The following is a 26,113-nucleotide window of genomic DNA, read 5'->3' as shown; positions in this document are numbered from 1 at the left end:
ATAGATTTTGTCCAGAGTTGTCTGGCTCAGTTACTGCACATAATGTCCTCTTTGTATATATTTACTTACTGTATATAATGTTTTCTCTCTCTTTTTGCACAGTCGAGGAGCGTTTCAGGACACATTTCACTGCGTGTTGTACTTGTATAACTATGCACGTGGCAAATACAAGATCTTGAATCTTGAGTTTACATTCATTCATGTGAATTCTGCACAGTATGTTAATGCAGCTTCTTTATGTGTATATACAGTGCTTTCCAATGTGTCTTGAGGCAGGTGATGTCTCCTGGGTTTTGCATGAGGAAAGCAGATGGTGCTCAGAGTAATGAGGCAAAAAACCTTTTAACTGTGTTTTCTCTTATATCATCAGCAAACACGCATCTTTCTCTGTCTGCCCGTTTTCACACATCATAATGCATGCACGTGCACACAGACAAACACACAAACGCGCTGAGCGTCGCACCTCATGGGGGCCAGGATGATCTTGTTGAGCAGGTTGTGGTGGAGCTCTTTGGCCACTTTGTGACCGGTCCACTCCACAGCCACGGAGGTGGCGAGACAGAGGACGATGCCCAGGCAGCAGAGCACACTGAACACAGACAGATACCAGGAGTGGCTGAAGCCACAGTCCTATAACACACACACACACACACACACACACACACACACACACACACACACACACACACACAGAGGGGGTTATAAAAGGCATGAGCACAATGCTATGTGCTGTTTGAGAAAGAAGAGTCTGTCGTCCTACTTACTTTGTTGTAATTATAAACACAATTAAACATCGACGCTGGTTAAAAATCAGCTGTCTAGGACAAAAGCCAGTGAGAGTTTCCAAGCTAAGCTGATAATATTTGAACAGAAAAAGAGAAATAAAGAGGGCAGGGGAACTATTTTCTTCTTCCTTTTGCTTCCAATCTAATTATTCTCTTCACCCTGGATCCAAATTTTCTATCCTCTTTTATTTTATGTGATAACTTTTGATCATAATACTAAGAAATGTTTATCTTCATTTTCATTCTCACATATCACTAATTCAAATTTCTTCAATTTCACACAGTTCGCTAAAGAAATAGCTACATTTATTTTATAAAAATAGACCTAATATCAAGATCCTAACCATTTACTAATGACAGAGTTAAGGGACAGCACTCCGTCCTCTGAAGGAGCAGTGGCCAAGAGATATAAGCTCTAGCACCAAACATTAAAATGTAAATGACAGCAAACATATAAAAACAAGATTCAGGGCGTAATCGTGAGGATTTTATGGTTATAATGGTTTCCATGCAGTCCTGATTGATTAGATCTCGTAAGTCAGCTGATCACAAAGCAAACTGAACTGATGATTATGCTGCATGAGTGAAACAGTTGCAGCACAGCATGCTTCACTTGGCTAAAACCTGTGATTTGTACATAACCTGCTCTCCCCGCTGAGTCACACTGATCTAAATTTAAACAAAAGACAGGAAGCATAATCCAAAAGCAGGTCTGGCACCTCAAACTGATAGATAATTCCAAAAAAGCTGGGAAGGTGTGCAAAGTGTAATTAAAAACAGATTTCAGTGAAATGCAAATATCACAAAGCCACATTTATTCACATTAGAACATAGAAATGATATAAAATGATAAGATTTACTATTTGAAGGAGAAAAAAAGGTCATTTTTTAAATTTGATGTCATCAGCACCTCTCAGAATATATATTTGGGATTTTAGATGAACTCATTACAGTCTCAGCTATTAATGTTAGCTGATGCTTATTTTTATATACAGCGAAAAAGTTGCAGGTAGGACCTCTAAAAGAAGAGAAAAATATATCAGAGATATCACTGGAAAAAAAGACCCTTTAGCTGCTCATCACTCAGCCTAGTTGCCACTTGTGACATGAAGCATTTCCACTATCTAATCCTCTCACTGCTCAATTATTTCCTCTCTCTAGAAGGAGAGAAGCAGTGTGGCATTTATGTGAAGTGGCCGAGTGTGCGTTTGTCAGAACAGGACTTCTGAGAGTCCCCTCGTGGATTAGTCTGTAGCACAGCGCAGATTAGATAAAGCTGGCAACGACGCACTGAAGTTCAGCCAGACAAGTTGTGATCAGCATTCAAGTGACAATTTATTATCAACGCTTAGCTGGACATGCAGCGGGTGAGAGAAAGAGACAGACGGCTGCTGTTTATATTCAGCAGGACACGGTGCCTTTTATGCAGTCTGTCGACGGCCTTCACGTGACCTGGCATTTCACACATGCACACATAACACAGACACGCATGCACACAAATACACATATACAGCAACTACTGATGACAGTGTTGTTTTACTGGTCCTGAAACACAATCCTTTGTTAACAGCCCGTGCGACTTCTTGAATGTGGATGACGTAGGTTAACTCTTCCTCTGCTTACTCCGAGTGTTTTTTTATGTACAGTTAGTGTGTGAAGGCTACTGACCATTTTGGTTAAGCGGTAACTAAAACAGTCAAGTAGTAAGTAGAAAAAGGGTGTAGGAAATGCTTTATAGGTGCTAAATCATTCTACAGTCACCTGGTGTGGACAGGAGTGCAGCTTTTACCCACTCAGATTTATGACTCAGTTACTGAGAGTTTAAACTTCTTCATAAATTACAGCACTGCAGCTGGCATTCACATCAGACCTCACACATGCTTTAACTCGAACATTTTCCATTTGGAATCTGACTTCTATAAATACGTTAGTTCAGCTTTAATATTCAGATGAGGCCAAGCTGCAGTCTCTTCAGGATGTGTTGGTGTTGGTCTGGATCTGCGTGTGTTTGTGTTGTAGTTCAGCTCTGCTTAACTGAGAATTAGTGAGAATATTATGTAATTCACGCTGGCCTACAATCGCTTTCTGTTTTAGATAAACTATTTGCATCTAATGCAGTCTGTCTTTTTTGAAGCTTATCAATTATTGATTTAACATTAGCTGATATTTACCTCTTACAGAAAAGCATGTTTGGATTATAAGTCAAATGATACCAAACATTTTATACAATAATTTAAATTGGTGTCGTTTGTTTTCATCCCACTAGATGGATCTTTTAAAAAAATGACCCACTGATTGTATTAATGCTCAAATAATTTTTAAAAAGGCAGTGTGAACGAAGCAGAAAATACTTTATGGCTCTAAAATATCTCAAGAGAAGCAGAAACAAAGAGCTAAGTGTCTAAATCAAAAGCTGAGCGGTGCATCCTCTCACCTGTACGATGGTACAGTTGTGAGCTGAGGCGTTCTTGGCTGTGATGACATGTGACGTCCAGTGGGCCAGCCAGTAGTCAATGGCCACCATGAGGGAGTGTTTGAGGAGCTGCGACAGGAGGAGCAGGCTGAGCAGGAGGAGCCCTGCAGAGGACAGGTAGGTGCCGCAGGAGCGCCAGGGGATGGTAGCTCTCTGGCGCATTACCTGTGACAGGTTGTCATCATCTTCACTCTCCACTGATTCCTCTGGGGTTGAAACAGAGATGAAGTGCAGTGTTAAAGGTCTTGTTTTTGGCAAATTGTGAGATGTAATTAGGCCGAGTTATCTATTTTGCAAGGACTGCTTCCATTGTCACATTTTTTTTTAATCTTATGTAAATTTGCTTATTTCTGTCTAAAAACGCCCTGCTCTGCTACAACTCACAGCTCAGACGCTCATTACATTTCTTTCTCTCCTTCTACCCTTCTTCTCAAATATTTCATTCCTTCACTTTTTCTCTCTTTCCTCTTTGTTTTTCTGACATATTGCTCAACATTTCTCCTCCTGCGCCAGTCTGACAATCCACGACGAGCACAGGAAAGGAGAGAAGTGAAGAAATAATAGACAGAGGTCCAAATGAGAGGAGAAGGTGTGCTAGAGGCTACAGAAGCTACACTCCACAAAGACAAGCAGTCGCTCATTCCCATGAATGGCATGTTTTTCAGAAGCACCAGGGTGACAACCACACACTGACTCGGGGGTGAAGAGATAATGTAACGACCTCCAACCTTTTTCCCACTTCGGATTTAAATGTATCACATTACATCAAGCAGCAAGCTTTGGAGCATGAGGCTGCATGTGGGTGTCTGAGAGGCTCAGACAAGCTGGAGGTGGAGAGGAAGCAAGAGAAAAAGGGAGGAAAAAATGGGGAAATAATGAGTGGTAGGCCTAAAGAAACAACTTCTACTCTCAACTACAGTCATGCTCACACTAAGTAAGCCTTCAAGAGCAAGAGAGACAAATGTTTGGGAGGGGGAAAGAGCAGGAAAATGGATGATGAGATTCTAAAATAGAGAAGCAAACACATCTGCCGTTAGCTAGCAGCGCTACAATGCCACAAACGTCTTTTTCTGTTTCAACTTTTTTTTTCAAACCATGCTTTCTGGCCACACCTGCTCGATCGAACATGAGGGTAGCTGGAGCCATCGCACAAGTCCACCCTGGGGTGCCACCAGCACACGGGAGACAACACAGAACAAAGATAAAGTGTACAGCCAGCGCACCTTAGCGCTTTTCAACTGCAGGTGCTAGTTCAACAGCAAACACACACACACAGATAAAGGATCAGATTCAATGGTTAATCACAGCAGGAGGCGGTGGGAAATAACACGGCGACGTATCCAGTTGCTGAAAAGGTCAAAAGAGGAACGAAAAGACAAAAAGACCAAACCAAGATAAGAGTACTCCGTGCAATGTTTGCACTGCAGAGGCAGGAAGGAATCAAATACAGGGAACTATGAGTCATTCAAATAACTGCAGACATTACAAAAGATGTTAAGATTAAAATAAGCTGAATAAGCTTAAGCTCTCAGCAGGAGAAGAGGAATTGTCATCCTGCATCTATCATTAAGGGAAACATAAGCATTAAATCAGGCTGAGAAGCACCCACACCAGTCATGCACATTCCAGCTGCTGTCATCGTGACTCTTTCCTGTGTCCTCTCACCTTCCTCATCCTCTTCAGTCCTGGCGGCCTCTCTCGAATACATGGCCCTCCGCAGGTTTTTTCTCTCTAGGTCTGTCATACTCTCTGCCACAGTTTCCTGAAGGAGAGATCAACAATGAATTTATTTCAGCATAAAAACACCCAGGTAATCTAACTTTCATTCCAGACAGAGACGGCGTGTCTGTCTCACCTGGATCTACAAAAGAAAGTGTTCAAATTACACAAATTAAAGATTCTTGGCGCTGATTAAAAGTTAACATTTTGCTTTAGCAGTCATTAATCACCTTCTCAAACTCCTGATCCTGTCTGTTCATGAGGGTTTTCCACTGCTCAAAGAGTTCAGGTTCAGAGTTTTGGATGTCCTTCAGAGTCCCCTCAGTCTGGATGGTGCCATCTTTCATGGCAATAATCTAATAATAACCACACACACAAAAGAAGATAGAAAAAATATGATCTGTATTTAGCTGAGACTTGCAATCAATCTCTATTTGCTTTGGGATCTTTGAGAGATAAAGTGCGTCACAAATGAGACAATAAAATGTCTTTATCGTCCATTATATACCAGCCATCCCAGACGGACAGTCTTATTAACTATTAAGCAGTTCTTACCCAATCTGCATGTGGTAAATATTGCAGTTTGTGTGTGACCAGCACCACGGTCCTCTTCTCTTCTCTCAGGAGCTTCAGGATGCCATCCTGCATCAGATGGTCACTCAGGTGGATGTCCAAAGCAGAAAATGGGTCATCCTGCATATGTAGAGAAGTTCAGAGGAAAACAAACCAATACATCTCCTGAAAACATGATTCAGATGGTGAATATACATACATATATGCCCACTGTTAAGTTGTTGCTAGGCCAACATCATAGTTATATTATATATAATTAAGTTTTTGAGTAAACGTGAGAAGTTATTATGTAATGAAATGAAAATGACAGAATGCTTTCATAAGGTGTTGTAGGCAGATAAAGAAAAAAACAAAACAGACATCAGCTTATTTTAGGCTGTTGTTAGCTGGTTGCCAGGTAACCTGATGGCATCATCATATAACATGCAAAACACAAGTTTTGTGAATATAAATTAGATGTTACTGTAAGGATGTGAGCACAAGGTGTTATAGATGCATACATACGATAAATGGGTGATTTTAGCCCATTGCTAGGCAACATGATGATTTCATAATATATATATGATGTAGATGAGAACCTTCAGGGGCCTAAGATGTATCTGTGTGCTAAGTGTACTCAGCTCCTGACCATGTAGGAGGAGTTGGCAGACAAAGAATCAAACAGAGACATATTTTGTGTATTATAGATACAGAAGATGCCCTAAACTGTCTTGTCTTTTAACTCCATATCTTGGGTATTGTGGGCGTTGTGAAGTGTAGGATGTGTTACAGTACAATATTTAATATTAATTTAAATATTAATTCAAAAATGCTGAGCAGGGTGGCTGTGGCTCAGGGTATCGGGTAAGTTATCCACAAGCTAAAAGGTCAAAGTGTCCTTGAACAAGATACTGAACACTACATTCCCCCCCAGTCATCCAACACAGTGTGAGCACACACTGGGGTGTTTCTCCTGTTTCTTCAACTTCTATTTTTTTAATATTTGAAGGATTAATTGAGGAGATTTTGAGATTGATTTCAGATAAAGTTATTACTATTTAATGGCAGGGAATGTTTTTTAAACCTTCTGCTCTGGGCTTCTTAGAGTGTGTAGCTATTTATGTCACACAGGGAGGCATCAGCAAGAGAATCACAAGCACCGTCAGGTAGTGCTACAGAAACAGTTTCTCAATGAATACTGATAAATCACAGGTGCAGCCTGAGAAGCCATCTGTTTAATCTGTTCAGTTATTTCTGTGTGCAGTCTCACCAGAAAGACAACGTTGGTCTGCTGGTACATGGCTCTGGCCACACTGATTCGCTGTTTCTGTCCACCTGATAGGATGATGCCCTGCATCGGAGGACAGCAAAATGTTATCTCACAGAGGCTGCAACACAAAGATGAATTAACAATATCCAGAAATATGTGCGGCTCTTTTCCTTAGAGGAGCAAAGGAGACTAGGGTTTATTTCCTGCATTACTGGTGCATGAAGAAATCCAACATGACAGCGCTCTAGATGAACAGGATCAGTCTAGTTTCCTGATACGCAAACATCAAAATCTTGCTACACAGTAACGATGACAAATGATTCTGCAATATAATGAGCCACAGTGGGAGCTACAGCCAGACAGAAACTCATAAATGTTACTGTGATACTGACCCGTTCCCCGATCTCTGTCTGGTCCCCCTGTGGAAGAATGTCAATGTCAGGCTGAAGCGAGCAGGCCTCGATGACAGCTTTGTATCTGCCGAGCAGAAACAGAGACAGAATACAGATGAGGGCAGAGAGCAGCTGCTAATACCAGCCAGAGGGAAACTACAGCCCTGCTCATTATTATCTCTTGGGCCATTGATTCACATTCACATACATGTAACCCATGGGACTGCGTTATGTATGCATAACACAGTCCATGAAAGAGAGTGGAGGAAACTGAAAATAGCAGCTTCTCTGGTTCATCTTAAAAGGTTTTACCCTAAAGGGTTCAATCAGAGACGCTTCAACGCCACAAAGACTAAAGAGGCGATACAAGAATTTCTTTACTGTCTATTTAAGATAACCCACACAGTGTAAAACGTAAGCCACACATAGTTTGACATGACAGTTTGTCAGTCACTCTGCTACTGAAATAACAAGAAGGTTATGACCTAAAAATATTGTCGTTGTCCAGAAAATACCAAAAAACTCTCCTCTAATATCTCTGGGAAGTTTAGTTAATGCACAGACTTTTTCCATAGTCTTTTTAAGGTAATATTATTAAAGAAGATGCTTAGATGTCTGCTTTTTAAATTAAAAACAAAACAGATTAGCTCATGGTTTATATTTGTGGATACACAGGGACAAATTGTGGGCTTTTTCCAAATGCAGGAATTCAACTGTTTTGCAGCACAATGTTGAATCAAAGACTGAGTTTAGTGTTTGGGGTCTATGTCAGGGTGGAGAAATACATGCTCTCTGCTTAGTGAATATCCAAACTTATGTATTAGCTAGGTAGGTGATAAAGTGTTCTGTTTATGTTTCTTTGGCATTTGCTAATAGCCATAGAATTGGAGCAGAGCTTTGGAGGAACTGTATCACTTGAACCAACTGTTGCACAAACATAAGCAAATGCGATACAATAACGGACACAGCAGGTTACAACAGCCTTGATTAAACAGCTTGGAAATTCATGGAAAGACCTGCTGCAGCCCGGTGGTAATCCAGATTTTGCTGGATAAAACAGACAGCGCAGCAGGACAGCGGCGATAGAGCGAGACTGGAGACTGTTTTATTGAACATCTCCACAGCAACAAAGCACAGTAGTCCATTAAACCTGTTTTATCAAAAACAGTCCATTAGAGCCACAGAGACCCAAGACGATGCCATAAATGCATTCAACCTTTGAGAAATACCATTTGTTGTGTGGATGAAAGCGGCATGTGTGTAAAGAAAATGCGTGTATCTAGACTGTCCCTCCACAGGCGTTTTCAACAGCGAGCAAAACTGGAGACACGCTGCATCACAACACAAGAGGCACAAAGAACCACACATCTTCAGCAACAAAATATCCTGGCTTGAGGTGTTTCAGTGTCAAGGCTGCTTATGTGAAGAGTTCATAGCTGAACTATTGACTATTCACATCCAATTTACTACAGTTGCTGGAGGGAGCAGAAGTGCTGTTGGCTGTAATTTGGCTAAACTGCTCGACTTGACTGAGAGTAGATCCCCTTGTTATAGTGAACAACTCTGGATGTTATTTTTAACATTGTTGTGATTGCAGGTGTCACAACAGCACAGTGACAACAATTTGAATTTCAGTAGAGCTCATACACTGGTTACTTATGGTATGACATGTTCTGCACATCCACAGACACACAAAAAGGAAAACAAAGACAAAAATCATCTAAACAAGAGTGTGAAAACCACAAAGCTGCAAAAGTGCAAAAGTCTGTGCAGCCCCTCATTTCTTTGCAGCTGCCAGACTTCACAATAGTTCTTTAAAGTCTTTAAAGGTCTTTAAAGGTTATTCAAAGTTTATCTATGGGCATTCAACCACTTAATAATGACCTACGAATTATTCAAGCAAAAAAAAGGCACCTAACTCCAGGCAGGCAGTAGTGTTAGTAAGTAGTGTTGTGTCTATACGTAACAGAAAACTGTTCATGGTCCTGGCTTTTTATTTTGGACTCATGTTCTTGTTCTAAATTATTTAGTCTTGAGTATAGTTCTTGCTAGTACGCCTGTTTCTAGTGTTTTGATTGACTGTATTAGTTCCCCTCCCTGTCCAGTCTGTCCTAGTCTCTTCTCTGTGTTTCATACCTCCTGTACGAAGTCATTGTCTGACTGTCTTCTGTCTCAGTGGTTGTCTGGCGTCCCTGTCTTGTCAAGTTATAAGTTATAGTCCTGGGCTCTGTGTTAGTTGCCTTCTGTTTTATTTTGACAGTCCTTGTCTTCTTGTTTTCTGTGCATCACGTTCAGTTTTGCTTCTTCTGTCTGTCTTAGATTCTGTTTAGCTATGCTCCCATGTTTGTCCACTCTGCCCTAATCTCCTCCTGTGTATATGTTGTCCGTGTCTCCCTTTGTTCTTTGTCGGATCCTCCCTCGTGTTGCATGAGCCTCCATCCCTCAGTTCCTACCCTGCTCTGTTACTGTGTCTGCTTTTGTTTTCTTCACCTTATTGCCAACAAAATAAAAGCTGAGATTTTGAGTTTAATTCCGTTTGAGTCTAGCATTCTGGGTCCATTGTCTGCTTGCCACACTCTCTATCCTGTGACAAAAACTGGGTATAAAAAATGCTGGTGTGAACGATCCAATTATACCAAACATACATATGCCTGCAGCGTGCGGCACCTCAACCAACAGCGGCATCCACTGAAAAGCGTGAGTGAACAGATATACTCATCATACCATTGTTTTTTTAAACAGTGCAATAAAAGTATGAGGTCTTACCTTGATTTTATCATGGGCATCTCAAAAGTGATGTTCTCCACCACTGTGGCGTTCAGCAGCCAGGCCTTCTGGGAAGCGTAGGCCACAGGGCCTCTCTTCCTACCGGAGATTTACGACACAAGCAGGCTTAAAGCAGGGTCAAACAAACACAATAATCTCTCTATGTTTACATTTTACCTCTTAATGCGTGTATAGTTTCACACATAGGTGAAGGTTAAAAAACTGTTTAACCTCTGGGATCATTAACGACCTTCCGTATTTGTGGAGTCAATATGTAACCGAGGGTCTGGGACAAGTATATAAGCAGTGGGAATAGCTAGTTCTTGAGGGCGATCAATAAAGTAACAGAACGTAACAGAATAAAGTTACATTGAAACCAAGCACACCATTGTTTTTCTTGTGACATTACCAATAAGTTTGATGTGTCACATGGCCCTCTTCCTATTGGAAAAACAAAAGTTGTATCCAAGATGGCCGACTTCTAAATGGCCACCATGGTCACCACCCATCTTGAGGAGTTTGCCCCCTCACATATACTAATGTGCCACAAACAGGACTTTAATATCACCAACCATTCCCATGTTATTACGGTGTATCCATATAAATGGCCCACACTGTAGATAACCACCCACAGGTACATCTCTAATGGCTCTGCTGTTATTGGTGATGCATCTCCATGGAGACTGCGCTCACCTGATGTCTCCTTCACCTGCTGCGTCTTTGTCTGTGGGACTGTGGAGAAAATACCAAACACACAGCACTCATTAGAGACACGCCCAAATAATTAAACAGGCATTGTTCCCCCTGAAATAAACAGTCTGTTGACTCCACCAAATTTCTGTAATGATTAACAAAAACCAAACACACTCACTAACCCGCGTACTCTTCCCTCACTATGGCAATCATGTCACTGCCACCCCAACACAAACAGGCCAACCACTGCCCTACATGAGCAAGTCTATCATTAGCGGTAATCTGATGCTTCCTAAAATAACGCCCACGCCCTCTTAATTTTTCTTCCTGTAATTTGCTGAACTGGAAATCAGCATCACCCCGTTTGGATTGTGGTGCCTGCAGTTCTCTGAGAATCTGATTCCTCCGCCTGAGATTAGTACGTCAGCACTAAGTCTGCGGCTGGTGTATGGATGTATGTGGCCATTCACTGGTACCTTATTCATTTTGTTTCTCACTGTTAGATGCTGCTAACAATAAAAAAGTGAGGTAAACTGAATGAAGAAAAAAAATAACTCAGGTCTGAGCCAGGAATCAAACTACCAACCTTCTGATTGGTAAGCAACCTGCTCAGAAAGTAGAAACGGTGTGGGTGGTAGGTATTTTTCAGCAGCTGAATGGCTTTGCTGGTCACAGGTAAAAAGGCTTTTTATTAGTGTTGTGAGCTTTAAAATACTTTTAAATTGCCTTAATAACTTCACTGGGCAGTAAGTTGTATTATTTAACGCAACTGAATCTGTTTCCAGTCACTGGGGCAATCTAGCTAAACTAGATTATTCCTATTTAAACAAAGATGAGATGTGTGTTGCCTCAGGTCTTTGCTTCTTGCCCTCCTACCCATAAAACATCATGCTACCATTAGACACACACATAGCAAAGAGTTACATGTTCAGTCAGCAGAAACAGAGGCATCAGTTAATGACGAAACACCAGCTTTCAAAAGTAAACACAACACAAATACTTGAAATATGGAAGCCTCATTGTGTGTACATGTAGGTCCAGAGTGAGAAAGCAGTGAAAGGAAAGCTGAGTCACAAATAGAAACAATCAGCCACAGCGTGCTATGATAAGGCTTCCATGTGTGTTAGCTAAAGCAGTGACAACTCTGAACTGTCAACAGAGCTCTATTTATAATCCTGATTTATACTGCACACTATTGTTGCTGTGAAAATAGTTCACACAGTAACCAGCACAGTCTGTCTGAGCACTTTAAGGCCTTACTAAAAATACACGATGATTTTAGCTTTCTGCTTGCAACACTTACCTTTCATCCCCTTCAGACTCCAGGTTTGGCAGACTGTAAATAATAGAAAAAATATATATGTTACTAGTTCGTAATTGTAAAACTACTTTTATTAAAGACCAAGGGAAAGTTGGTAATTATGGCTCTTTATTATTACATTTATTGTCATTTGAAACTCCCACAAGCTCTTTCTCGTGTAACAAAATGCACAGACATTCACAGCCCTAACCCTAACATTTATTAGGATGTGATTGGCTGTTTTTGGCTTTGCACATGCTCAGTTGATGCTGCGGTGTATTTTTAGGTTTGACAAGTTGACACCTCACACACTTGTCCGGAGAAGGTGACTCCGATCCCGGAGAGATTTACTCAAAGTTTACTGCAGCAGCATTACGTCAGCCAGAGGGCACAGCTGTTAGGAAGGCTGACTGATATTTAAAGGCTCACACATGGCGCACACTCACACGCAAGCACGGCTATGGCAGACTGTGTAAAAGCAAGTAGAAGCAAACAGGGGCAACAAATTTATGTGGCAAGTCAAAATGCAAATTTAGTTTACTTGGTAAATATCTAAACATGGTTTTTTCCTCCTAAAAGCAAACATGTTTATTTTTGAGCAAGTTCATTACTCCTTTAGTTTCTTTAATTACAAAATGGTGGCCAAAAAGCCAATAATTTAGAGTGGAGCAACTAACATGAAGTGATTTGTACACTTGGACAAGGTGCGGACACTGTGCATGTACATAATACAAGGTTGCCATGGTTACTATACTGCAAAAACAAATGGAAGATGATGTTCTCATTAAAAGTTTCCTTCATTATGAGACCTAAACTGAGAAGTTTGAAAAACACAGAATGCATTAAAAAAATAAAGATAACAATGGACATGACAACCCACGTCATCCCGAGCTTACTGTCAAACAAGCAATCAGCCATGATCATGCACTTCCACCACTGTTCTCATCTTTGTGGAGGAGTAACCTAATCACACCAAATCACCTGATGACACTTAACAAAGATGGAAGCTTGAGGGTGTTGTTTTTCCTGCAGCTGGAGCAACTGCGTAATCACGATGGAGCTGATGACTTACAGGTTATATCTCTGATTGAGCTACTGAAAGAGATTTTCCCATCTCGTCAATCAACATTTTGAAGGACCCAAGGTTATGTCAATTTATAAGAAGTCACACTTGACACTTTCTATCAGCAGCAAGAAACTGAAATCTAATCTTTAAAGCTAGGCTGAGTGTCGATCTTACGTGCTGCACAATAATGTTTAATATTTACAGTTATATTCCCATATATCATCGTGATGTTGTTTATTCTATTGCTCTCGTTTTCTTCTGCTTGTTTTCTTTTTTCATTCTCAACAGGTGAAATTAAAAAAGTATCTACTGTTATCTACTGTTAGCTAGTTTATTGTGATGGTGTTGTTTTTATTATGTTGCTCTTTGTTGTTTGTTTTCTCTTCTGGTTTTTTATCTCCATACAGGTGATCCAGGTGTTTTGTTTGTTTTTCTTTTTTTTCTTCCCCCCTTTCTCACCATCTCTTCTCCCCTCTATTTTTCTTTCTCTCCCTCTTTCTTTCATTCTTTCTCCTTGTCCTATCCCCCAGTCATGTCTGTCCCGTCTTTAAAAAACGAAAATGAAATAAATACATAATTATAATAAAGGTCAATCAAATGGACCAATATGGCAAGGCCATGATGATCCACTTGGAAAAGTAAATCCGCTTGGCATCTTTCTTGGCCTTCAGACAACAATTCTGATGGCTAAAGATCCAAACGGGACAGGCAAAAAGCTAGGCTGAGTGATTCACCAACACTTTCTAATTTAAAGTGTTTATTTCTGATTGACGGTGACTCAGATAATGCAGACAACATGCAGACAATGCAAACAGACAATAAATGCAATGCACACATTATACTTTATGCACATAGCATAATGATTGTTTTGTATAAGTGCAAACAGCACTGCACCATGTGTGATTAATAAGTGCTGATTCTGGTCAGCTTTTAATGGCATGTCTCTGAACATTTTTCCCCGCTGCATGCCGTAGTGCAGGCTGTGGAGGATTTGTCAGGATTTACCTGGTGTCTTTAATGGCCCAGTCACACTAGAGGAAAAATAGGTTGGCAACATTTGTGAGACCACGAAAAAACTAGTGATTGGCATCGGATTGCATTGAATTGTTTTGCTGTCTGGGGCCAATTGCAAGTAGTTGTAAAACCAGCTGATTGCTCAGAGGTCAAGCATCCAGCACGCTCAGTCTGCAGGTGACCAAGTTTCATTACAAGTTGATTGCACATGGTTGCAGTCATTTTGGTTGTGCTGTAGCCACCAGTTGCTATGTGCCTAAAGAAAATAAAAACTGCAAAGTGTCAATGAATTCTTAAGTTTTCTTCAGCTTCATAATTTAAAGCAGTCTATAACCTTTATATTTCAGTGATGCTCCACAGTAAAGTGCACTTTTCATCCGATAATTCTAAAACAAGAGTAAGTCACTGTCCTGCTGCAGTTAATTACTTCAACAGGTATGTTTTAAGGTTGCAACCTTCCTGTCTAATAGCTGAACTCTGGGTGTAGTGCACACGTGATAAGAGACCTTCGGCATTTTGACTGAATATCGAGGTCAAGATGCAAATAGTCATGTACTTTAACATAAGAGAAGCCCCAGATGTCCCCCTGCTCTGTGCCATATTTGGACCAGGAGAGTTGAAGAGGACTACAGGTGCCAGAGAGAGCAGGTGGGGTGTTTGTGTGTGTGGTTTCCCACCAATGGATGAGATTAATTAAGTTTTTATCAAGCAGCCACCCTTAATAGGAAAGATGCCACCCTCTGGGACCTGTAATCCAACAGGTTCCATTTAATTACAATATCATCAGACTTTATTAAAATCAAGTACCCCTGCGAAGACAGACTAGAGCTTGACTCCTTTCTAATGATTCTGAGGTACAGTCCCAGTCCTTGCAATGTCACATACATCTACAGCTCAGAAAAAGCAACGCTGATTTAAAAATAAAACCAGATGCTTTTCCCCCAAAGGTTAAAGAGGTTCAGTTTCAATCTGTAAGCCAAGGTGAACAAGAAATCATTAAAAAGCTCAGAAAAAAACATAACTTCCATGAACAGAGGGGTCTTCAATCTAATACAGAGCTTCACAACAGCTGTTCAATGGCCCCTTTTTTTCAGGTGACTGGAATAGGTTTTCAGTGCTTGATGAAACAAACACATGGAGCATGGTGAGCTCAGACAAGGCATCGCAGTCATAAACACCATCAGCCGGTCAGTAACAGCTGACTGTGAATCACCAATTACCGCCAAGTCAATGAGACTGTCTTTATATATCTGACAAGCTCACATGCTCATGCGTCTGATTAGTCATGTGTTCGGCCCCTGCCAGGCACAAGCTGCTCTCATTTAATCTGCATGTTTTTGTGTGTTTCTTAGCGATACAGTACATGCTCAAAAACATTGCATGACAATAACGGCAAAACCAGAGAAAACAGAGGAAGAAACTACTCAGGTTGTGTGTCTGCATACTTCAGCAATGCAAAGTCTAACTGACAACCTTTTAGTCTCCCAGGGATAGATGATAACTTAGACGCTCGAGAACTTGGCGTGCCTGAAGTTCATTCCAATTTAATATCAGAGGGAGTGCCAGCACAACCCTGGCATCAACACAGCAGAAGTGTGTTTGGCTGCCAGAGACATTGTGACAATCAAGTAGAACAGCCTAGACTTTGGTGACAAATGGAGACTGATAGCAGCGCCATCCTGGGTAGGTGACGAGACATTCAGCTGCAGAAAACGAAGGCTAATGGCTCCCAGAATGCATCTGGCACGATGTGAGGATTCACTTTGCATTGTGCTATTTTAAATTCAGTCTACTTTTAAAGACCCACTGGGTTTTGTTTGGCTGAAACCTAAGAGTGGAAAGACACATCTGCAGCAGGACCTTAAAAAAAAGACTCAGAAGGCAACAAAAAGGAGAACTGGGTCACTAAATGAACTCAATCCATCAGTCTAAATAAACAGTCAAAAAATAAGTAAACAAGAAAACGTTTATAGTTTGTCCAGAACGAGCAGCATTGTTAAATGTTAAAATGAATGATGTATTTATTATTAAACTGTATTCAAACTATTAATCAAAATAATCCAGATTATAATGAAAAACATATTTCATCTATTTAAATCTCTCAAACTGGGATGAGACTATAACAGCACAGGGCAGTTTTACACCACAGCCTGTCCAATGCATTACAATGCATTCATTAGCACAGTGGTTTTTACATCTGGGGCTCTGAATCACTCAAAGGGTAACAAAATGAATCTGAAGAGTCACATAATCGCTGTTTTTCTTCCAATTTATCGTACAATATGAGAAATATAATTTTATTCTTGAATGGACGGATCACTTTACTTGTAACAGATACACAGTATGCAGTGAAATAGAATAAATTTAGCTCAGTTGCTTTTCAAAGCTTTTGGCATTTCCTTTGTTTTTATTAACCACATGGTGAATACCACTTTATTATTATTTAACCAAAATCTTCAATTAACAGACTTTATTTGTTGAAATGATGATCTAATTTACAGAGTTGGAAATTCTGAGGAAATTCTGCCTCAGCTCAAAAGCCAAATCTGGTCTGAAATTTAAAACAAACAAACATTTGTCCAGATAAATTAATTCAACCTAAAAAAAAAGCCAGATGTCAGAAAACTGGAGGATTATTTAAAGGAAGTGGGCTGATAAGTGCTAAAAAGGCATACCCAGGTGTCATTAGGAGGTGGGCTTCTGGCCTGCAGCCACAGCAAACCAGTTGGGATTTTCAACCAAAAGCAGCCAACTGAATCTAGGTCAGTGCTGCATAAAAGGATGCCCACATTCTTCCACAATGTTTCTCCCAACCATAAAAAAGAAAGCTGCCATATCAGCTCATTTCACTGACCTACAAATCTGTTTATGTTATACTGCTGTGTCATGGAAACAGAGTATTCGTAAGTCTGATTTGTTTGGTAATTGCCCTGTCAGCAGCATGTAATTAATAGTTGTGCAAAAACACATAAATAAAAGAACAAAGGTACCCATGACAGACCAATTATCAGAGAGGTTTGGAAAACCATATGTCAGAAAATAACGCAGGCTGAGGATGGAGAAGGAAAACGTGGCGTGACATCAGCTGGAGTGGTTCAGGTCCCTATAGGTAGCAGATTTCTTGGAATTAACCTTTAACCTCTGGACTGAATTTGATTCCATAGAATGAACTGTATGAGATGCAGCAGTGACAAGTGTTTCCCTGGTGGTGTATTTGTCTTTTTTCCTTGTAATTGAATGGATGGGTGAGGTGATCGATGTACTGGGGTGACTGCTATTAAGCACTATCATGCTAATGAGATCAGTACTGTTCTCAAGAAGAATCATAATCTCAACAAAGAAAATTTAATCACTTCCATTGTTCTTCCAATGTCCTACAGTTTAAAGAAGAATTGCAATTCTGTTTACTTTTAATCAACTTTCAGCCTCAAAGATTCCCTGCAGATCGATATGGTGCACATCAGTCTCTCAGACTGATAAAGCAACAATATCTGCACTTCTTCAGACCCACAAAGAGAGATCAGAATCACATTTCACAACTGATTATCGCACACTTTTGCAAGCACCAAATAATAAGTAAAAAAAATATAGCTGACCTGTTCCAGGTGACAGTTCCAGACACTCTCTGCATTTCTCCCAGCGCTGCCAGTAACAAAGAGGATTTCCCACAACCCACCTGGCCCACAATCATCGTCAGCTTACCTGAGAGATTTCATGAAGAAGAGGCAACAGTACTGTGAGTGAATGAGTACGTAAAACAACTGAATAGAGAAACAAGCGAAGCAGGGGCAGACAGACTGTACATGGCACTGCTTGATGCTCACCAAAGGGAATTTTGATGTCCACATTTGAAAGCGTTGGTGCTCCATCGACCCAGGTGAAATAGCCATTTGATATCTGAAAAGATGCACAGGCACATGCAGTAAAAACATCAAACAAAGAATAATTTTTCTCTCTTTGTAAGTGCGCAAAATGGTGCATACCGGTGTGTGAGGCTATAAAGTAACTGTTGCCTAATTCTTATTCATGTCATGCTGGTGTTGTTTACTTGCTTCCAGAATATTTTGGTGACATACAGAGAATGAATTATGCAGGCAAAGAATTGCATGGCATGTGTTAAAATGCTCAGATTTCCTACAAGCTGTAGTGCCTTTTCACTGTGCAATACTTTTTGTTAATATCCAATGGTGCAATAGACTCACAATACTTGAAACTTGAAATGTGCAATTCCCTTGTACTCTTATTCCTATTTATTCTATTTATCCCTTTTGTATACTCTGTATTTATATATGTCTCTGTAGTTATATATGTGTATATATGGTATAACCGAATTTCCCGGAGGAACCCACCCGAGGGATTAATAAAGTTTCATCTAATCTTATATAATCTAATTATTGAAAATACCACTTACAGTAACCCAATATTAATATGTGGATGACAGCAAATGCAAATCTCACGCAATTCAGTGCAAATGTAGAAACTGTGTTAAAAAAACACCAAAATATTTTTTAAGTTTACTTAAAATCTGATAAGTGGTGTCCAAAACATCATGCATGATGTACAGACTGTGCTGTGATGATGACATTTCAAGCTAATTGGTTCAGCTTTGAAACGGTTTTGAAGAGCAGTGATGCTCCGCTCTGAGGACTTTGATCTCGTAGGGATGGGGAGTATGATAAATAACATACCACATCTCATATTTGGGTGAATATGGATACAAATTAAACAGTATATACAAATAAAAATCAGGAACATGTTAGTATACTACTAAACCAAAATAAAATCTAAAACAACACTCCTACATGAGCTGGTGAAAATGTTAAAAAAAAAAAAAAGACCCTGCAGGGAATGAATATTCACTTCCTAACAAATGCTAAACATAAATTCCCAAATTCAGTTAAAGTAATAATAATAAATGTCTGATAAACGTTGGGCTCCTGGGTATCTCAACTCATATCTACCTCACCTGCAGCCCAGTCTGGAGGCTCATTGGTCTCTCTCACTGTCTCTCTCACCTTGATGCAGATATCTTGATCTACATCCTGAAAGGGTCCATCGCCTTCGTGGTTCCCCTCTGAGCCATAGTTTTTCCAGTCATCCCGCGTGGGGCGCTTCCGATTCACCACCTTCAGGGGCTGGAAAAATCGGGATAAAGAGGAGGAGGAGCAGGACAAAGGGAAAGGTTTAGAGGATGACTAAAGGAGGATTGTATAACATGCAGCACAAAGGACAAAGAGGTAACGGTGAGGAAGGCGGTAAGGTAGAGAATGAAAATGTTCAAAGGAGACACTTTGAAAGAGATTTTATCCGCTTTGTTTTCTAAAATCAAGCCCTTACCACAGCCTGGTACCGATTTTGGTTGTGATTGCTGGAGCCAGTGGGTAACGTTGCTTTGGGCTCCTGCTCGTCTCCGATTTCATCGCTCGAAAAAAACTCGCTGAGCTTCTGAACGCTGCAAATAAAACAGAGGACAGAAAAGCAATGAAGCAATAAATACTAAAATAAAATATGCATCATAAATAAAATTAACAGGCTGTTATTAATATAGCCAACCTAAAGCATCATAATAAATTCTCCTAATAAAAGCCTGGCTCAAGTGACGTGGCATTTAAATTAGTTCACTTTCATTCATGTGAAGATAACTGCACCCCGCTGTTTAGTGTCACATCTTTCATTTGCCCATGCTGACTGGCTAATCAATGAAACACGATTCACTAAGGATGAGCTTTATCAGCTGGTCTGTCTCTGTCACACACACCCACATATCTCTGCATCACCTTCACTTTACTCCTTCTCCTTGATGAATACATTACAAAATCAGTGCTAAATAAAAAGAGCTGAAACTTGTTATATCCTATTTTCTTCATTTAGGTCTTTAAGTTTAAGAGATTAAACACCTGGTATAGATGAGAAAAGTATACGTCCAAATCTACGGCATTAAAATGAGAAGATCACAAGAAAAAAATACCTCCAAAATCAATTGGATTATGTAATGAGAATGACTCATGATTCATTCACATGTTCAGTCCAAAAGTCAAAAAAATGCATTTCTGTTTCTTTACAGTATATTGCTACGATCATATCCTCTCTTTCCTCTCAAAGAAACATTTTCTCATGTTGAGTGAAGATAAGCTGAGGTGTTAAATCTAAATTCCCCCCCCCCCCCTGTCGTTGATTAAGTGTGTGAGATAGCACAGTCCCAAAATAGAACCGCTGCTAAACCCAGCACACAATGAGTGCTGAGAACACATATTTAAATTACAGCTGCAGATCACAGGGAGGGTAAATCTGAATTTATTCTTTCTAAGAATCTTAAATATGAGATGTAACAGTCATTTTATTGCTTGGCATTTGTTTCACCATGCATGTAAAAATTTGAACTCAACACCATCACAAGTACGATGGCTTATAGCAAGCTGTTTCTGCAGCTAAATTTCCACTGCTTCTCCTCTCCAAGCACATTGCTTTAAGAAGCCTGCGTCTGCCATGCCACGAACAGCTGCCCACGACGAGGTGGGTGGCTATAACGTCAGAAAAGAACGTCTGAAAATACGATCCCTCTGAAATCAGAAAGGGGTTCTAACATTACCGTACAGTTAAGAGGGTGAGTTTCAATCTATAATCTACTACATTTAACAAGTAACCAGGCTGCCGACACCGTTGTAGGAGGCCGTTTAAAGGAAAAGAAACGTGTCCTGTTGTGGCAATTTCATCCATCCATCACACATAATTCACAATTACTGCTAAGAGCTACAGACTGAGATGATGGGATTCAACGTGCCTTATTACCTGAAGAGTGCTAACGAGAAGAGCTCTGCTTCGCTGATTTTATGAGACATCCCCAGAGGATTGTTTTAATTAGTAAACTCTTCATATTTGAATTTGATAATGATCTGACAGCTTATGTTTACAAAAGACCAGGGTGGTTCAGTTCCATCTCTGTAGTGACAGTTGGAGTCGTCTCAAAGTGCTTTGAATTGTAAGGTAAAGATCCCACAGTCTTACAGAGGGACCAGCTGAGGAGTGCAGGAAAGAGAGAGTACAGACACCAACAACACAAAACACAAACTAACACCTTTTTGGATTTTATTATTTATTGGTCAGATTTGTAGGGGGAGCCCGGCTTTTGTGCAATTGGTAGCCTATCAAAACATCTGCAGACATGTGGCACATTTTCTCAGAAGATAAAGGTATAAAATAGCTTGATCATATCTATTCTAATTACCCTGCACAGATACAGCATGAAACAATCAGTTTCATCACTCAATACAATAAGAAAAGCAGCCAGAAGGATCGGAGATCTGAGTTGTGATAGCGGAGTAGCTGCTCTGCACCACCCTAATGACAACCGATGTTACGATTGGCAAACTAATTGAAATTGGTGAAATTAATAAACATTAGTGTCAGAGACCAGTTGACTGAAGTAACTGAGGAGTGAGGGTTTTTGTTACACGAGAAAAGGCTGATCTAATAAGCTAATCCATCCACTGCGGGTAAAGGTCAAGTGCTTCATCTAATCGAGCCGCTTTTCATGACTTTGCTCAGTCTGTTGTTGTAGTTTAAGTCTCCTGCCGCACGACTGTCTTCAAAAATGTTATTTGTCCAAACACGGCTTTCTTTCTCACCTAACCAGGGCCTTGACAGTGGAGCGCACCACGCTGGAGAGGAGGAAGAGGGGTGTGACCAGGATGTGAAAAAGGGACAGAGAGGCAAAGGCCACAGCTGGTGACAGATCAGCGTCCTCTGAGATGTGGACGTGAACCACAAATGTCTGCAGGTTCAGAAGGAGCACATAATGGGAAAAGTTAGTCTTATAATAACAAATTACATCCTTTAATTGATAACGTTTTGGCTGCCAGTCAGACTTGCATCATCTTGTTAAGAGTCTGAAGATTAAATCAAATGACAGATGAGGCGTTTGTCTCCATGTGTCCTTCACAGTCATCCTGTTCCTTGTATCAGTCTGACTTTTCTCATTTGTCATCACTCAAGTCTACATCCATGAAGGACTTCAGAAAGTCCCCCACTGTCTCAGTGTGAAACGTCACTGGACAGTCAGACTACTTGGCACTGTCTCTGCTCTGCCCTTCACACTGGGAACAAGACAACAAGATAAAAGTCCCAGCTAACTTAAGCATAATGATTATTAAATTTTAAATTAAACTTACCGTCAACACAGCTGCTATAGGAATAGCTGCATTCATGAAAACTGAAAGAAAATAAGAAAATCACAAAAGCTGTAAGAGAATTAAACATTTTTTGACTTTTAATATTTTTACCTTATATCGCTTTTTGCTCAGATGTTGTGTTGAAACATCACATAACTGATATTGAACATCTCTTTTGTTCATGGCTGGAATTTAATTTCCTCCCAGCAGCAGGTGCGTACAAGCTAATCAATCAAGGTAATGAATTCAAGTCTTGTAAAAACTTTTCTCCTGTCCATCATTTTCTAATTTTCTGTCACTCTCTAATATAAGATGATATTTAAAAGTGGCATGTTGTCCGGATATAAACAGATGAAAACACTTAATTGTCATAAAAAAATGCTTTGCTTCATAAATCTTTCCTGAGTCGTCTGTCAGTGAGGAAATGATACTGCTTCTTCCCTCCTCTACAACAATCGGCAACTATTGATTTTAGATTTAGGACTCAGCCTGTATAGGACTGTTCATCTAAGAGTGTAGGAGAAAAGAGGATGGACAATGAGAGAAAAATAAATTACTATCAAGTAATAATGTTGAGCACTGGTAACAATAATCCATGCTAGCCTTCAACACTGGTTTTTATCACATCTAGTTACTTTTAGAGTTTCAGTAGACTAATTTTAGATATTGACTGGAACCTGTGGGGCTAAAACATGAACTTAGATTCAGATTTTTCAGTCTGAAGATTTTCCGTCTTTTCTGTTATACTATGTGAAAGTTTTAAGCCAAAAACATGTGCAAACATACATGGAAATACACATGCATAAGGCAAAAACAATGTCTGCAACGAGCTTCAAAGTCAGTATTTGGCATGACCGTCACTATTCTTTGTCACAGCCTGAACTCTCTTTCTTATAATTCCTTCAAGTAGTCTTCAGGAATCTTGACTTTCAAAGCTCTTCTTTGTATGTTGGTTGCCTTTTGTTCCTTTCTGTCAAGATGATCCTCCTGATAGGCTCTGGGGAGGCTACTGCATGTCTGGTAGTGTTACAGTGTGCATTTTTGTTGCCAGTCAGATGCTTTCCAGATGGCATTGGATGGTGGATATGTTTCTGAGATAATAATTATATCAATTTTGACAAGAAACCAAGATCACTGTAAACACTTATGGTTGCACTGCTCTCCTTAGTTACTCCATAAAATACGTTGCATACATGTGCAGACACAAACCATGACAGAATCTCAACACTGTATTTTACAGATGGCTGCAGACACTCTGTTGTACCTCTCTCCTTCTCTGTCTATTCTGTTGATAATTTCACCATATGACCTGTTGCCGCTGATTTTAAATCCAGTTCTTGTGTAATTTGTCATACCTCAGCCTTTCCTTCCTGGTTCTCCTCCCTAACAATGCCTTTTTGACAGCTTCCATTTCTAAGGAGGCTTCACAGAAGAGAAGATCAACCGAATGATGAATGTCTCAGGTCTTTGCAGGATGTTTTTTTTCCCTGTAGTTTGCGATTATGACTTTCCAGCCACTTTTTAAGAACATATTTGGTTAAAAATAAAAAATGATGGTTGTCATTTTTCCAGGAATTAATAGGTCAGTGTTAAATAACTTACAAAAAAACAGTTTCTTTGAAAATGGTCATGTACAAAAACTGGACTAAAATAATGAGTGAACAAGCAGCAAAGCTCTTTTAGCAACTCTGAAAGAGCTTCGGGAAACCTGGAGGACTGTTGCTTACGATCACTTTAAAAACTTTACAGGGAAATCAGACTACTTGGAAGCCAAAAATTCAAAATAAGGAGGCTGGCTGATGACTTTTGCTCGGTACTGTTTATATTAAAACCAAAGTTTTAAACAGCAGGGTCAGCATTTGTAATCCAGTCTGAAAAGTTCCGTCTGCAGATTGGTCCAAACACTTTGTTTCAGTCTCGGATCTTTGATCTGTCATGTCAGTGACACACATCTGGCTGTGAACACAGAAGCTCAAGCTGCTTATTGATCAAGTCTTATGTTTAAGAAGAAAGCGGAGTTAAAGGCAGGAAGGGGGCAGCATAAGTTAAATATTGGACTATTGAGAAATCTGATTCATACAAAACTACTCTAAAAGAGTCCAGGAATCAAGTCAAATATCATTAGTGGGAGGGGACCAAAGGAACTTACTGGATATGGATGTGTAAAGAGCAAAGGCCTGCAGGCTGGTGAGCTCTTTAACCCTGGTCTCCTCCACACTGTCACAGAAGATGCGCTCCCAAGCATACAGTTTCAGCAGCTTGATGCCCCGCAGCAGTTCGTTGGTCTTCTTCAGGCGCTCACTGGAATATTCCTGATAAAGGCACATTTGATTACCTAACCTCAATCCAGCAAATCAAGACACAGCAGCGATACCAAGGACTGACAAAAACACTGTAATCATATTTGACTGGTTGTATTAAATGTATCTTTGGAGCAGATAGGCCTGAGGTAAGGAGGGTTTGTGGAAAGTGGCTGTCGCACATAAATAAATCAAAGTCCTCATTCCCCAAGGAGACGATAGCTGTTATTTTGAGGTGCTGCTATAAAAACAACATTTTCTAAATTGCATTCTAAAAAACATTCACTCTGACAAAGTGGCAATCATGTGCAGTTGGTTATAAAAAGGTCAGAAGATTACCATCCATTTATTTTTAAAATATATTAGCTTAAATGACACACTCGGCCATCCTCAGATGCAAACATGACCAAAACTAGAAACAAATAGTTACATAGTTACACATCTTTTACAAAAGAAAGAAAGAAAGGCCCATGGTAGCACTCACCAGGGTGCTTTTCTGTGTTTGGGATAGCTTTGTGGCCACAAAGTATTGTACAGGAGCTAACACAGCAATGACGGTCGCTCCAATCAAGGCACTGATTCCCAAGAGGTAGTAGAGCAGGATCACTCCCACAACAATCTGAGCAGGGAAGAAAAAAACACATTAAGCAGGAGATGAAAACAAGATTTCCACAGAGGTAGTTTTCATTCACACAACACTCCCCACTGACAATTACAAAATCCATATGAATTTATCGCAGAGCTTTCTGTGAAGTGGTGACCTTATAGTAGGTCAGCTTATAGCAAACCTCGCACCTAATATCCAGTGAATACAAAGATAGAAACGAGTCACCGGAGAGTAGGTGAGTGATTGGTTTTCTCTTTATTCTTTATAAAGGCCTAGAAAGGTGTCAGCTGTATAAACCACCAGCTCCCACACAGTTTCTGTCAGCTCCTCACATCAATCGCACATAACTGGAGCTAAGCAGCCAAGCTATACACATCTGTGAGGTTTCCACTATTTTATATGCATCTTTTTTTATATATATCTTGCATCACCTTCTGCCTTTGCAGCTCCCTAAGGACTGCAGCATTGTTTAAAAAAAGGAACCAAATCTGCTCTTTGCAATTGCAGCTGGTCATGCTGCAAGCATCATCTCACATAGATGTTAAATGAGAAGGAAATAGACAAAATTCAACAAAAAGAGCCTTGATTAGCTCATCCTGAGTCATAACTGATCCTGTCACAACAGATACTTTGGCTTGTCATAGCAGGAAAAGCAAAGGTGTAATTATTAATATTTTAAAAAAGACTTAATTCCGTTCAGGTTCCTGTTATTGTATATGCTGGTTCACTGCTATTGCTCACTGGGACACCTGATGGACCAGAGCCATTGTTAACATAACCACAATGCCAAGAATGGCCTTTCTGTATCACGAATAAAAGACTGATATCTCTGGTTGCTTAAAGCAACACGGTGAGTTTTAAAGCATTTATCATTTTGTTTTGTCTTTTTTCTACCTGCCTATAAAAGATATTTTGGAGGAAAAACACAGATGTAAGAAATAAAACAACTGATGCCTGAATTCAGACTTTGGGATTGTGGTACTAGGTCCCATCTCTGTCTTTTCTACC

The 26,113-nt window shown here is 40.1% G+C and overlaps 1 protein-coding gene across 4 annotated transcripts in view; it reads right to left on the bottom strand.

Annotated features, from left to right (window-relative positions):
* abcc8 (ATP-binding cassette, sub-family C (CFTR/MRP), member 8) overlaps positions 1 to 26,113 on the bottom strand; it is a 53,328-nt gene that overhangs the window by 9,471 nt on the left and 17,744 nt on the right. For 2 of the 4 annotated variants that reach the window (XM_084932920.1, XM_084932922.1), the window contains exons 10-28: positions 24,983 to 25,117; positions 24,348 to 24,510; positions 22,199 to 22,239; positions 21,656 to 21,801; positions 19,368 to 19,482; positions 19,046 to 19,165; positions 17,855 to 17,927; positions 17,627 to 17,732; positions 11,954 to 11,986; positions 10,651 to 10,689; positions 9,958 to 10,056; positions 7,192 to 7,276; positions 6,800 to 6,880; positions 5,533 to 5,670; positions 5,208 to 5,333; positions 4,925 to 5,020; positions 4,371 to 4,431; positions 3,220 to 3,464; positions 464 to 630 (exon numbers count right to left, since the gene is read on the bottom strand). In XM_084932920.1, the coding sequence (XP_084789046.1) occupies positions 464 to 630; positions 3,220 to 3,464; positions 4,371 to 4,431; positions 4,925 to 5,020; positions 5,208 to 5,333; positions 5,533 to 5,670; positions 6,800 to 6,880; positions 7,192 to 7,276; positions 9,958 to 10,056; positions 10,651 to 10,689; positions 11,954 to 11,986; positions 17,627 to 17,732; positions 17,855 to 17,927; positions 19,046 to 19,165; positions 19,368 to 19,482; positions 21,656 to 21,801; positions 22,199 to 22,239; positions 24,348 to 24,510; positions 24,983 to 25,117 (2,069 nt within the window). Of the gene's footprint in view, positions 1 to 463; positions 631 to 3,219; positions 3,465 to 4,370; positions 4,432 to 4,923; positions 5,021 to 5,207; positions 5,334 to 5,532; positions 5,671 to 6,799; positions 6,881 to 7,191; positions 7,277 to 9,957; positions 10,057 to 10,650; positions 10,690 to 11,953; positions 11,987 to 17,626; positions 17,733 to 17,854; positions 17,928 to 19,045; positions 19,166 to 19,367; positions 19,483 to 21,655; positions 21,802 to 22,198; positions 22,240 to 24,347; positions 24,511 to 24,982; positions 25,118 to 26,113 lie in introns of all 4 variants that reach the window. The other 2 variants (XM_084932921.1, XM_084932923.1) reach the window with 2 other exon arrangements.

Source organism: Perissodus microlepis, chromosome 7 (assembly GCF_051167445.1).
Source record: "Perissodus microlepis isolate ML-2025 ecotype Zambia chromosome 7, ASM5116744v1, whole genome shotgun sequence".
NCBI lineage: Eukaryota > Metazoa > Chordata > Actinopteri > Cichliformes > Cichlidae > Perissodus > Perissodus microlepis.
The sequence above is the reverse complement of the archived record's forward strand: the minus strand, read 5'-3'. Positions and strand labels throughout refer to the sequence as shown.